Raw genomic sequence first — 12,688 nt, forward strand, 5'->3', positions numbered from 1 at the left:
GAGGGCTTTTTTTAATGCAAGTTCTAAACTAAGAAAAGTCAGATTTGGTCACCGTAACCCCCATCTTTAGCAACAAAACCTTCAAGTCAAAATCCTGCCTTGTAAGCAGGCCTTATTTTGGCCATCTTCTGCCAAATAAAGCCTTAGCTGAGCTGTATCCGACTCAACCAACTGTGCTGCAGACAAAGGTTGAAAAAGCCAGCTCAGTCTAAAGCAAAACATAGCATTTGTGCAGCTCCCTGCAACCCAGCCCCCTTTTATCAGAGGGGGCATGCAGGGAAAAAAATTCATTTGGGATCCTACCCAGCTATTTCCTTGCTCAGGAGTGCATAGATTTGATCAGGCCTCTGAGCCAAGCTTAACTGTACACTTTAGTGTCTCAAATAAATAAGCCACATTGTAAAAACCTAAGCTCCAGCTTACAGCTTCCACAAGTGGTTCCTTCTAAAAGAGGGGAAGAATTCTAGCATAGTTTGATCTCTCCCTACTTCATTACCTGCAACAGTCAAAAAGCTTTGGCACCTTCTTTAGAATTGCACACAAACAATTCAAGGTGGAAGGCAAATGTCTTTTTGGCAACTGTAATGCAAAAAAAACAAGGCCACCCTGAAAAAAAAAACCACAACTAAACCAAAAGAGCCAATTGGAATAAAAGAATGCTTTAAGAACTAGTGTAGAATGCGTAGTAGCCCATGCCTTTTGAACTGTCTTTGCTATAGTCCTCAGCATTAATGTCCTCACATTTCATAGTCGGGGAATTTTCATTGCTAGAAGTGCTAGGGGAGAGCCTTCTTCTCTTACAAGCACCCGTGTAGACCCCAGAATCATTTGAATCTAGAGACTTTATGGAGGGTGGAGTCTCTATCCAGGATGAGCCGATTTCTTCTTTCACCTTCTCCTTGGAAAGCGGGTCTTCAGAGAAACCTGGAGGGCTTGTTCTGGAGGTCCAAGGTAATCCTGTTGTCATTTTTCTCTGGTAAGAGCCCCTGCTCCCCCAGCCTGCCATGGATGGAAATGTCGGGTCAGGGTAGTATCCCAACGCATGGGATGTCTGAAGGGGGAGGGATTTAATGCCATAAGGGAGCAAGGTGCTGGGAGAATACTCTGTCTCATAGGAGTTCATGTCCAGCTTGTTGGCACTGGGCTGCTGTACAGGTGTAACAAACCACCGCTGAGGAGGGCTGGCCACTTCTTCACTCTGCTGGGGGGAGAGCAAGCCATTCGTCTGGGGGACTGTTCTCTCACCGTTGTAAAACCTGGCCGGGGGCAGGTTGTTGACAAACTGTTCTTGGAAGAAGGGTTGCACGCTGTATCTGGCACCAGGGACGATCTGGTGGGATCTAGGAGAATCCGTGGGAGATGGAGTTAATCTGTCATTTTCTGAAGCTGTGTACATGCTACAACACAAAAGAGAAATACTGAGTGTTGTTCTTTACAGTTCCAGTATGGTAGTAAAACAAAACTAAGTACACAAATAGGAAGAAACAGAGCTATTTCTTAATGAGAATCACAACTAGGTTTAACTGTATATTTATCTTCTATCCAGTTTAGGAGTTAGGTTGTTTTCCCAAGAGGGGCATACAATGTCTAGTATTGCTGCTACAAGTTGACACTGTTCTCTGCCAGCCAGACCAGCATCACTCTCCTAGAAGCCACACATACAGAGCCAGCTCTAGCTTTTCAAGAGCCATTTGATGCTAGAGGCTGAGCATTAGACAGTTCTGCCAACAGTCTGAAGAAGCCGTCTGCTCTCTGGAAAAACTTGATACACTGCTGCCATTCTGCAGGCCACCTAGGTTTTGCCAGTACCAATTTTCTACCAGAATTCAGAAGCACGCTGGAAGACAGGTCATCGAGAAAATATGGTAACTATTCAAGATAGCATTTACTGTTGTTAGACAAACGTTTAATGTCTTAAAAAGGAAGACATCAGCTAGCAAAGCTGCCAGTACAAGTAATGCTACTTCTGAATAACTGAAGTAGCATCTAAAACACTCTTCCACACATATTGCAGGCCAGAATCATGTCTCATAGATAAAGACAACTGCCAGAGAAAACAGGAGTGTGTACTCACGAGTCATAGTTGTCTCTGAAGCCTTTTGCAAAAGGATTATGGTCGATTTTGAGCTGCGTAATCTAAAAGCAAAAGCAGAATATAGTAAGATGATATGCTGAAAGGAAGACAATTTTGTTCATGTCATTTTATGCATCCTTGCTTACATCAGTGTTTTGATATGCTGTAACTGCTATGAACTGTGTTTCAGGGAAAATAAATGTTTGGGTCTTTGAAGAATCATTCAGATCTTCAACACCATCTTCAGTCACTTCCACAATGTGAAGCCGGGGCTGGTACTTGTGTAGAGATTGCAGTACTATCATCTGAAAGTAACCATGAAAGAAAAATATGGAACAATATTGAATACAACATGAATGAAAAATATTGAAACAATATGAACAAACTTCACCTAACATTGAAAGATCTATTTTATAGCCTGACATTTCCTTTCTGTAAGTTGCATTTTTGACTTGGGTACAGAGCAATTTTAACTGTTAACAAGGAGACTATTCAGAGCTTGTAGCCGTTTCACTAGATAACTAGTATGCTAAAATCTGTAAATTAAGGAACTAAATAGCTATCAGCTACACTCCTTTTTTTTAGCAGCTCCGGAGATAGTTATATTGGCTAAAAACTATGAAATTCACACATCAATTCCTGACATTGCTGCTCCTTACAAAGGCGATTAGAAAACAAAGAAAGGAACAAGTCACAAGAACAATGATCTAGCAGGTCTAGTAAACGGTGTAAAGCCCTGAAAACCCAGAGCTCTGGCTGAATCACCAAGACCCCCCTCAAGCTTGCTTCCCCCCGCCTTTGTCACCCCCACCCCAATGTACCTGAGCGTTGTTGCTGTTGGCGCCTTTATTGTTCGTTAGCTTCAGTTTCCCGAAAGATATTTCCTGCCTCATCCAGTGAGCCCCGGTGTTGGGCGACTCGGGGTGAACGTACACCTTGTTGCCTAGGGAAGATTTTCTCGTAAAGCGGCTGCCGGGCACAGGCAGTAGGGCAAAGCCCAGGGAGCACCCCGGATACCCCGATGTACCCCCGCACAGCCTCACACACCGAGGGGACAGAAAGGAAAGTTGCAAATCTCCCTTAAAAGGGTAGCTCTGCATGCAGAGGTGGGGAACCCCCTGCTCAGAGGGGGGCGAAGAGAGAACCTTTTTTGAGGAGCAGATCCGTGTGGTAAAGCAGCGGGCAGAGCCCAGGGGAACTCGCACCTACCTTGCATGTTATTGTCGGCTTTGCCGCAGGTCACCCACTTTCCCCCCTGGAAACGCCAGTGATTGGGGTCCGCCAGTACCACCTCCACGAAAACGTTATAGTGGGCCGTGGGGTTGAGACCGGTGATGTTAAAGCTCAGGAACGGAAACATCCTTCTGGAAAGGGGAGGAAAAAACACACCGTATGTTAGGCGGGTCGGGGGGGGGGGGGGGGGGGGGGGGGGCGGGCTCCCGTGGCAGCTGGAGAGGCCCGCGGGGTGCCCCGTCTGTCTCGGCACCGAGGAGACCAGGGAGGCGAGCCCAAGCGACCCCCGCCTTATCTTCCGCCTGTCTTTGTGGGGAAAGTAGAACAGCGGCTTTTTGGGGATAGCATCGCCGGGCCAGAGGCACCACCGACGGGTAGGGCACGCATCCCCTTCCCAAGGGAGAGGGCAGCGCTGCCCGGTACGGAACGGTCCCGGGCATCCTCCCACCACACCACCCCCCTCCATTCCTCCCTGCCCGCTTACCGGCCCTGCTTGGTGATGATCATCTCCGTCTGGTGCCGGTGAAACTTGAGCCAGAGAGGTCGATTGCAGAGGAAGACCTGCGCCCGCAGCCCTGGCCCAGGGGTTGGCACTCCCAGCCCCCCAAGCCCTCCACAAGAGCCCGACGCCGCCGGGTACGGGCCGTAGAGGGGTCCGCCGGCCGCCGCCTGCCCGTATTGGTACCCGCTGCTGCCGCCGAACTGCGGCCGGCCGCCGGGAGGGCAGACGGCGCCCGCGAAGCCACCGGGCGACAGCACCGAGCCGTAGGGGTAGCGCGGCCCTCCCGGTGCCTGGTAGACGGCTCCGTGCTGGGCCGCCGGCGCGTAGGGGAAAAGGGCGCAGGGGCCCCCCAGCTCGGCCCCTGGGGGGCCGGGGGACTGCAGGTAGTAGCGCTCGGGGCTCAGGCTGTCCATGGAGTAGCGGGCGGCGGCGGCCGGGGGCAGCTCCTCCTCCCCGCAGGGGGTGGCCTTGCGGCCGTCCGGCTTGGGGGCGGCGAAGGGCGGCTCGCCCGCCTCCGCCTCGCCCAGCATGGCGGGACCAGTCCCGAACTTCTTGGGCGTCTTGTCCAGGTCGAGGCGCGGCGGCGAGCCCGGCCGAGGAGGCGGCCCGCGGGAACCGGTACCAGCACCCGACCCGCCGCCCGCTCCGGTCCCGGCCCCGCCGCCTTCCAGAGGGTAGAAGGGGGTGCCCGGCAGAGGCCCCCCCGCCGCCGCCAGCAGCGGCTCTCCCAGTTGCATCCTCGCTGGGGGGAGGGAGGGGGTTGCGGCGGGACGCCCGACACAACCCAATGCCCACCCCGACCCGCGCAATACTGCGCTGCAGCGGAGGCTCCGCCAAGGAGATTTATACCGGCGCGGCGGGCTCCTCGGACCGCCGGGGAGGGGCTTGCGTCGGGCTGTCTCATCACCGCCCTCCACCCCCGCCGGCCCATTGGCTGGGCCGTGTGACACTAATTTAATTAGACATCTACTAATTGGAACAAGTCACCTGTGACTCTAGTGTGTGTCCCCCCGCCTTGTCCCTCCTTTCCGCAGTCGGCTGCCGGAGGGGCTCCAGCCCGCCCCGTGCCCCCGCCTCTCTCGGAGTGCGGGGAGGGCCTGTATCACCCCGCGGTGGCCGCAGTGGAGGGCCTGGGTTGCCTCCCCGAAAAAAAAGACCTTTTGCCGAGGTGGCACCGTCTTCCAGGGCTCATAGCTTCTCGGGCACGGAGGGGAGGATCCATGTCGGAGAGCGAGTAATGGGAACGAAAAGGAAAACGAGGGAGAGAGCCGATCCCAGCCCCGGTATACAACAACAGGGAGGGAGAACGGGGATCCCCCGGGCCACTGAGACGGGGCGGGTGACATTACCCCCGCCACCTCCCTCGCTGGCCGTCTCGCCGTTCATTCAATTTGGCTTGTGCCGAGCCCAGCAGCAGCCTTGCCCCCTCTCAGCTCCCGGATAGCATCGTTATCATAGGGGTGACATGCTTCCCCTTTTCAGGGACATCTCTGTGGTTAGCGGCAGGCTCGGATAGCAATTTCAGTTGTCAGGAACTGGGCAGTCGGCTTCTCGAAACCCGAGTTCCCCTTCATCATCTTCCCACCGGGAGGGCAGATTTAAAAATTCAGGCGGGTGCCAGAGCTATTTGGCGCTTTCTCAGAGCAAAATTAGGAGCCTTTCGCCCCAAAGGTTGAGGGAACAGCACCTGGGAAGGCGTAGACACCCGTGTGATTTCGCGGAGCGGGCAGAGAATGATTTGAGAGATTCTCACGCAGAGAATGCGTGAATGATTTGCAGCTACAAATCCGCAGCCCCTCGCCCTCTGCTTGCCGCCAGCCAGCTCGCAGGGAACGATGCAAAAAACCTGCCTCCTCACGGCTGAATTTTAAACCAGACCCGCCGAGAGGCGAGGATTTCGTTGTCTGAGGGAAGGACCCGCTGGGCGCGGGGAAGCGGCAGAGCTCCGCCGCCCTTCCCGCCCCACCGAGCCCCGGTTCGCCCCCCGTTTTTGTCCCCCGCTCCCGCCGGGCTGCTCCGCGTCGGGGCAACTGGAATAAATCGCCAGTAATTAATTGATCGCGGTCGCCTAACCCCGGAGAAGAGGGTCCCTGCTGGGATGAGGCTCTTGCTCAAGTTTTGGGGTTCACACGGTGGCGGAGCCCGCTGGGACAGGGAACGGGGACCGGCGGGTCTGAGGCCAACCGGGACTCAATCCCTACCCCTGATCGGCGCCGACACTAGGCGGAACAGGCTGCGGCCACACCGTCGGGAGCAGAGGACAGGCTGATGGCAGCCGGCACGGCAATACTCCCTAGCACTAGCCCTAGCCACCCTTTATTTTCGGGATTTGGCCCAATTATTGCGTCGATTTCGAATGAGGAAGGCAACAACAACAACAAAAAAAATTGTGGGAGAAGCCCGATGCTCCATCACGAAGCTAAACCGGCCGCTGCTCTCTGATGCCTTTTCCCAGGGGCTGCTTCTCGGCAAGGTGTTGGCATTCACTGCGAGGTGATGAGGGGATCAGAACCTGGCTGGGCCATCCCTGCTTCGAAAACAAAACAAAACGGGAAGCATCCTACCGGGAGCCGCGTAGGCTAAGCTTCTACATGGCTTCTCGCGGCCGGTTCGCTCCGGTGCAGCCCTCCGTGGAGCCGGCCCTCCCTCCGGCAGCCCGCTCCCCCAGGCTCTGCCCTTCTTGGGCCAAAGCAGAGAGACGCAAGGAGGTTTCACAGAGTTATTACTCAGGGCAATTAATTTCACGAGATTATGGACTGAAAGTGTCCCATGATTTAAAACATCCCCGCAGAACAGGTGTCGCGTAGTTCAAGGCTGCTGTGGTTTTGTCTTGTTTTGTGTTTTTTTTTTCCTGGCATTTAGCATAGAAAGGTAAAAAAGTTTTCGATGTTGTTCAGGTTTCCTGCGGATTGCACTGTCAACGAGAGGGATATCGGAGGACTCCCACTGAGTTGCGGGGGGTGCGAGGGAGAAGGAGGTGGGGCGGGAAAAACTGTGACCGTCCTGGAAAAGGAAAGTTTTCCAGTTTAGTTCGAAATATACCAGGGGTGAGGCTCTCCCTAGCTAACGAAGGATTCGTCCAACTCTTTCCAGACTCGGGGTTATTTTCAGCAGAGCTCGGGAGAGCAGTAGCCTGGCCAGCATCTCACAGTTCCCGTCGAGACATGAACCCGGCTGCGGTGAGAGGGGCCAGGCTGCCCCCCGAGCCCTAGAAGGCTCCCCCCGGGGAGCACCGTCGGGGAAGAAGACCTTGCGAGGGTTTGAGGAAACCTTCTGGAACTCGTGCGCTCGTTCATTCGCTCCGTACCCTACGAGAGGAACTGTAATTGCCCCCTAAATATACATCACAAATTAAAATTACCATCGCAGTCACCAGCGAAACTCATGAAACCCAGTTTTTGTCATCGTGTGCCCGACCCTGGGGGGCGGGGAGGCTGTAGGGAGATTGTCCCCGCTCCCGGACCCCTGCAAGCCTCCTCCATCCTTACTCCCTGTCCTCGGTCTCTAGGGGTTATGGTCGGAGAACATCTCCGTACGAAGCTGCGGGATGTTTCAGGTCATTCGTGGGACATGACATTTCTGAATGGCTCCCGCAACCCTTTATTTAGATGTTATCTTGGAGATAAGACTGCAGAAACAGCAGTCTCTGTTGAAACAGAAAGGAGCAAGTTAGGTTCGTAAATCCACTAAAATAACCCCCAAGCCACAGAAAGAATACTAAAAGAAAATGTAGGTCTTTGAAGAGTTGCAGATTCTCTTGTTTTGTTGGGCTTTATTCAAACAGAGTCCCGGGGTTTATTCAAATAAGGACTGTCTCTGACTTTTAGAAAAACTGTTTACGAAGAGCTCATTTTCTGCAGCCCAAGTTACTGTGGAGTGACGCCACTGAGCTGAATTTCGTCTCTTGCTTTCAGGATGGGATTGAGCCCTTTCCTCTTTTTGTCACAGGTCAGTGTATCAGAAAACAGTCACAGCTTCAACAAATGGCTTGGATTCGTGGAACTGAAACAGTTCCACTGGAGTACCCTTTGCAGGAGGGCCTCAGAGAGGAAAAGAAGTTGGGATCCATCTCTTCTATCATGGTATTGTAAATACGTATATGTATGTATGTATATATGAAAATACATATATCACCATACATAGCTATAATGTCCTTTATGCTTATAAAAATTGATACACTGATCACTGAGTCCATACAGACACCTCAGAAAATTTATCAGAACTACATACCATGCTGCTCCACCACTAGCCTTTTCCTGAAGTCCTGCTGCCACCACGGCAGAATTGACAGGAATTTTATGAGTGCTTTGTTTTATTAGGGTTTTTTGGGAGGTGATCTTTTGCCTTCTCCTGATTTGAATTAAAAACTGTGTCATCTTCAATTTGCTACCATCTGATTCCCAAAGGGCTTCAATACTTTCAACTTTATGTCAAGTTTGTGCTGTGATTTTGCAGATTTTTTCCTTCCTTCCTTCCTCTCTCCTTCCTTCCTTCCTCCTTCCTTCCTTCCTTCCTTCCTTCCTTCCTTCCTTCCTTCCTTCCTTCCTTCCTTCCTTCCTTCCTTCCTTCCTTCCTTCCTTCCTTCCTTCCTTCCTTCCTTCCTTCCTTCCTTCCTTCCTTCCTTCCTTCCTTCCTTCCTTCCTTCCTTCCTTCCCTTCCTTCCTTCCTTCCTTCCTTCCTTCCTTCCTTCCTTCCTTCCTTCCTTCCTTCCTTCCTTTCCTTACTTTCCTCCTCCCTTCTTTCCTCCCTCCCTTCCCTTCCTCTGCTTTTCTTCAGCTACATTCAGCATATCTGGTGAGGCAGAGGAAGGGAGATGCTGTTAAATGCATTCAGGGGACTTGCCACTTACTCTTCCACCACCTTTCAATGTCACTTCTAAAATCACTAAATCAGAAATTTTCAGTCATATGTGAGGGCTTCCTTTTTAAAATCTTGATACCTTTCTTTTCAAGACAGCTGAATGCATTCAGCGACCAGAAAACTCAAGGAGGTATTACTATGCCTGCACAAGGCTCAGCATTTCAGCTGGTGGCTTAACTTCAGGGGTTATTTTTATAAAGATACCAATTACACCCTTCCCATGCTCAGGTTATTTCATCTGTCACATACAGACTGCAGCCATCTCTTTTATCAAAACATTAGGAGACTAAATTGACTGAAAATTCTCTTTGTTTTCTGATGAAAGGAAGTTCTGGTATGGCTGCAAAGACCATCAATCCATTTTAGTTGCTGCCAAGTGGGATTTTCTATGTGTAGACATACACAGTCCTGCAGATACAAGCACAGCTTAAAATCTACTTCGGAGTTATGAAAATTCAAACTATAAATGGGATAAAAAGGAGAGTCAACTGCTGTTGAAGCAGGTATACATGGAATTGAAATAAAGGTAATAATATAACCCTGCAAAACTGAAGTATTATTATCTTTAACATTAACAGCAATTTTACTATTTGGTAATTATTTCCATTCAGCTACCAATTTTTCAGCTATAAAAAACAGTTTTAAAAGGCAGTATAAGGACATATGCAATTTTAAAACGTGGACCTAAGTGTGCATAAGCACCATAATAAGGATTCCTGATAAAAATGAGAAAGTAAATAATAGCTTTTTCTAGATGGGGTAAACAAAACAGGAAGAACAGACAGGGCTCAAAGAATCAGACACTGAAAGAGACAACTTGGTATTTGAAAAGAAAGTGGTATTCAAAACAGTCTTAGTGGTCACTTCCTTTCTGCTCCTTCAAAGAAAAAATGACACCTAAATACTGGTCTGTGATTTTAAATTCAAAGGGAAATGTAGTGGTTAGTGAAAACTAGTCAAGGTTTAATCTAATTGGTAAAATATGACAATGTAAGCACAGACAAGGATAAACATATTCAGTGCTTAGATTGAAGTCTAGGCAATGGATAATTCTGCTAGGTAAGACTACACAAGAGCATTATGTCATTGAGCTTATGGTATCCTATTGGATAAAGAAAGAAAAAAAGCCCATAACTGCATGCTGGAGAAAGTGCGAGTCTTTGCAAAGCAGATGCCCTTGTCATTTTGGCAAAAAATTGAGAAACCTCCTAGAAGGGAGGTGGGGAAAAGTATTAAATTCGTTTTAGCTTCCAGGTGACTTTCCTTGCTCCAAATGAAATTGTAAGACCTTAAGGAAATTGAAAGACTGAAATTAGGATCACAAACACCACCATAATGGCGAGCAACATTTCATGTTTTGTATTATTCATGCATAGGGATCTCCAAACAGCCCTTCTTAAATGCTTGCCTTTTCACCTTCGATAGGTTTAATGAGGGATGCCTCGCACCTTTCCCGGGATTTTAAGGCAAGATCACTTAGTCGTTTATAAACTTGTGCCCATTGCCAGCCTGACACTCAGGCAATAGAGATGTGAGAACATAACAGGAACCATGACATGGATGTGATGGCCACAGATCTGCCCAGTTTGTTCCTACTTGTATTTACAGATTATTTACAGACAATTTTAAACAGCTAATTTTGACTTGCTTGACCTGCTTTGTATCAGAAATAACTATTGAAAGAGCCCGGAATCAACTGTGCTGGTTAAATTGCAGCAATTAAAATTAGCATCTCAAATACCGTAAAAAGATGTTCTGCTTTTTGTTCTAACACTTGAAAAAGTACAATTTCATCACGCGAAGGCCCTGAAGAACTTCATGCTGCTCAGGGCTTATGATGTCAGAGCCATGAAATATGTCCTGCTGATAACATAATAGCTGAGAAATATGAGTTTCGGAGGTTTGGGGGTTTTGTTTGCTCTCCGTGCATGCAGGATGAGGCTTACGGTGGGAAAACAATTAACTCGAGGGGCTGAAAAAGCCAGCAGCAGTGGGCTGCCATGTAATTGCAGAAGCGCTGAGGAATTTCACCTGGTATCATTTGTGACAGCAATCAAACAGCAAGGCCTAGCAGGGAACCACATATTAAATAGCTGCCGTGATGGGCGAGTCCGCTATAAAAATAAGCGGAAAGCAGAATGGAGATGACATATGTACTCTCGGGAAAGGTGAGAAGGTAGCTGTAGGGTTCCCCTCCTGGGTAGGGCTCAGGCTTGCTACTGCTCGCCCCGGTTTCCACCCGCAGCCAGTTGCTACCAGGACGGATGCTGCCAGCATCCTTCGTCCCACTCAGCTCAAATCTGCTTAGGGGAAGAAGGGCAGGGAATAAGCAGGGTGACCGGGGAGGCGAGCCTAACGGAGTGGGGGTCCCAGCCCCGAATGTGTCCCTCAAAAGGGCGGGGGGCTCTCCACTCCCACCCCCCTGTCCTCGGATGCGGGGCTGGCAGTACCCGCATGGACGGGGCAGGCAGCGGGGCCGTCGGGGCCGGGGAGCGGTTCCGGCCGGGACACTGCCCCAAAACAGCTCCTCACCCTCTGCCCCTTGGGGAGGCTTCAGGCGAAGAGAAATGCCTCCCTTCACCTTCTTCCCCGCTGTTAAACAAATTCAGAAACGCCGCTGCCAAATCCTTCCGACCCCACATCCCTCCCTTCCCCCCCAACTCAAACCGCGGGGAGGGCCGGCAGAAACCACAGCTGCCACCCCACCAAGGCTGTGCGGGAAGCGTCCGTCTGTCCTGCCGGGGTCCGGCGGGCAGGTGGGGAGGACAGGGACTGCAGCCCCTTCCCAAAGCCAGGGCGGGACGGGCGATCCCGCCGGATTAACGACGGGAGCTTTGAAGTCCCTGTGCCGCATGTGATCCCGCGTCGGGGTGCTTAGGGCTCCCTATTCAGCTGCTAATTCCCACTAAACGATTTTAAGTACCTGAGCTCGGAGACCCCCGCGCCTTCAAAACAACTTTATGCACGCAGATAGCTCCAAAATTACCCATCAGGGTACCAGCAAGACCAAAGGCAGAGAGGAGAGCGGAGTCGTTAGAAAATAATCGAAGCAAATGGGCACTTTCTTTGCCACGTGAATTTCGGACCTGGCGACAGGAGCGGGAGTTTCAAGGGTGCCCGCACCTGCGGAGCTTGCGCTCTCCGGAGCGCGGAGACTGCAGCTGGAGCTCGGCTCGATTTAAATGGCCATGGGGGTGGGGGGGAAAGGCAATTAAAAAAACCCCAAAACAACCAAACGAAAACAACTTCTATCAGAAAAACATTAGCTGAGGAGGAAATGGCTGTGGACACCCCGGTGAGATGCTCCCTCACTCCAAGCAGGATGTTTTTGCCGTTGCTACCAGCAATTGTCAGTCTAATTTTTATTTTTATTTTTATTTATTTATTTTCAGCAGCTGATATATAAGGGCATCTAGAGCAGAGCTAGGTGACATTATGAAGCAATAATAATAATAATAATAATAATAATAATAATAATAATAATAATAATAATAATAATAATTTAAAAATTACCTAAACTTCCACTCCCCCCCTCAAAAAAAAACAAAAACCCAAACCAAAAACCAACCAAAACCAGAAAAAACAAACCAAAACCCAAAACTCAGCCATCCTCTTCAACAGAACCCATCACGGCTTTGCCACCATAATTTGTTTCTCTGTGACACAAGGAGAATGTGAAAGGAGTCCTACACCACTTCTCTCCAATTAACTGAGTGAAGCATGAGCAGTGGTTTGTTTTGGTTTTTTTCTAGCACAGATGATTTTGTTGATTCCTCTCACATTAGTGAGGGGAAATTTTAGCTTGAAGAGTTTGAGTTATACAGATGAAAGCAGACAAATGAGTAAAGAAGAACATTATAGCAGAACTATAAACCGTCTCACAAATGTATATTCTGTCGTGGTTTGTTTTTTTGGTGTTTGGTTTGTTTTTTTTTTTGGGGGGGGGGGTTTAGGGTTTTTTTTCAAGTATTATTTCCTTTATCTGCTTTTCACGTTTCAGGCAGTTACTGTTCTGTTGC

General features: G+C 49.9%; 1 protein-coding gene across 1 annotated transcript; it reads right to left on the reverse strand.

Moving 5' to 3' along the window:
- Window positions 1–661: 661 nt before the first annotated feature.
- Window positions 662–4,546, reverse strand: EOMES (eomesodermin). The gene is made up of 6 exons (XM_030445730.1): window positions 3,792–4,546; window positions 3,284–3,438; window positions 2,896–3,017; window positions 2,221–2,379; window positions 2,075–2,136; window positions 662–1,397 (listed from the first exon to the last, which is right to left on the reverse strand). Exons 1-6 carry the CDS (start codon window positions 4,544–4,546, stop codon window positions 662–664), a joined length of 1,989 nt encoding a protein of 662 aa, XP_030301590.1.
- Between the last annotated feature and the right edge of the window lie 8,142 nt (window positions 4,547–12,688).

The sequence above is a fragment of the Calypte anna genome, chromosome 2 (genome assembly GCF_003957555.1).
Source record: "Calypte anna isolate BGI_N300 chromosome 2, bCalAnn1_v1.p, whole genome shotgun sequence".
NCBI classification, from domain to species: domain Eukaryota; kingdom Metazoa; phylum Chordata; class Aves; order Apodiformes; family Trochilidae; genus Calypte; species Calypte anna.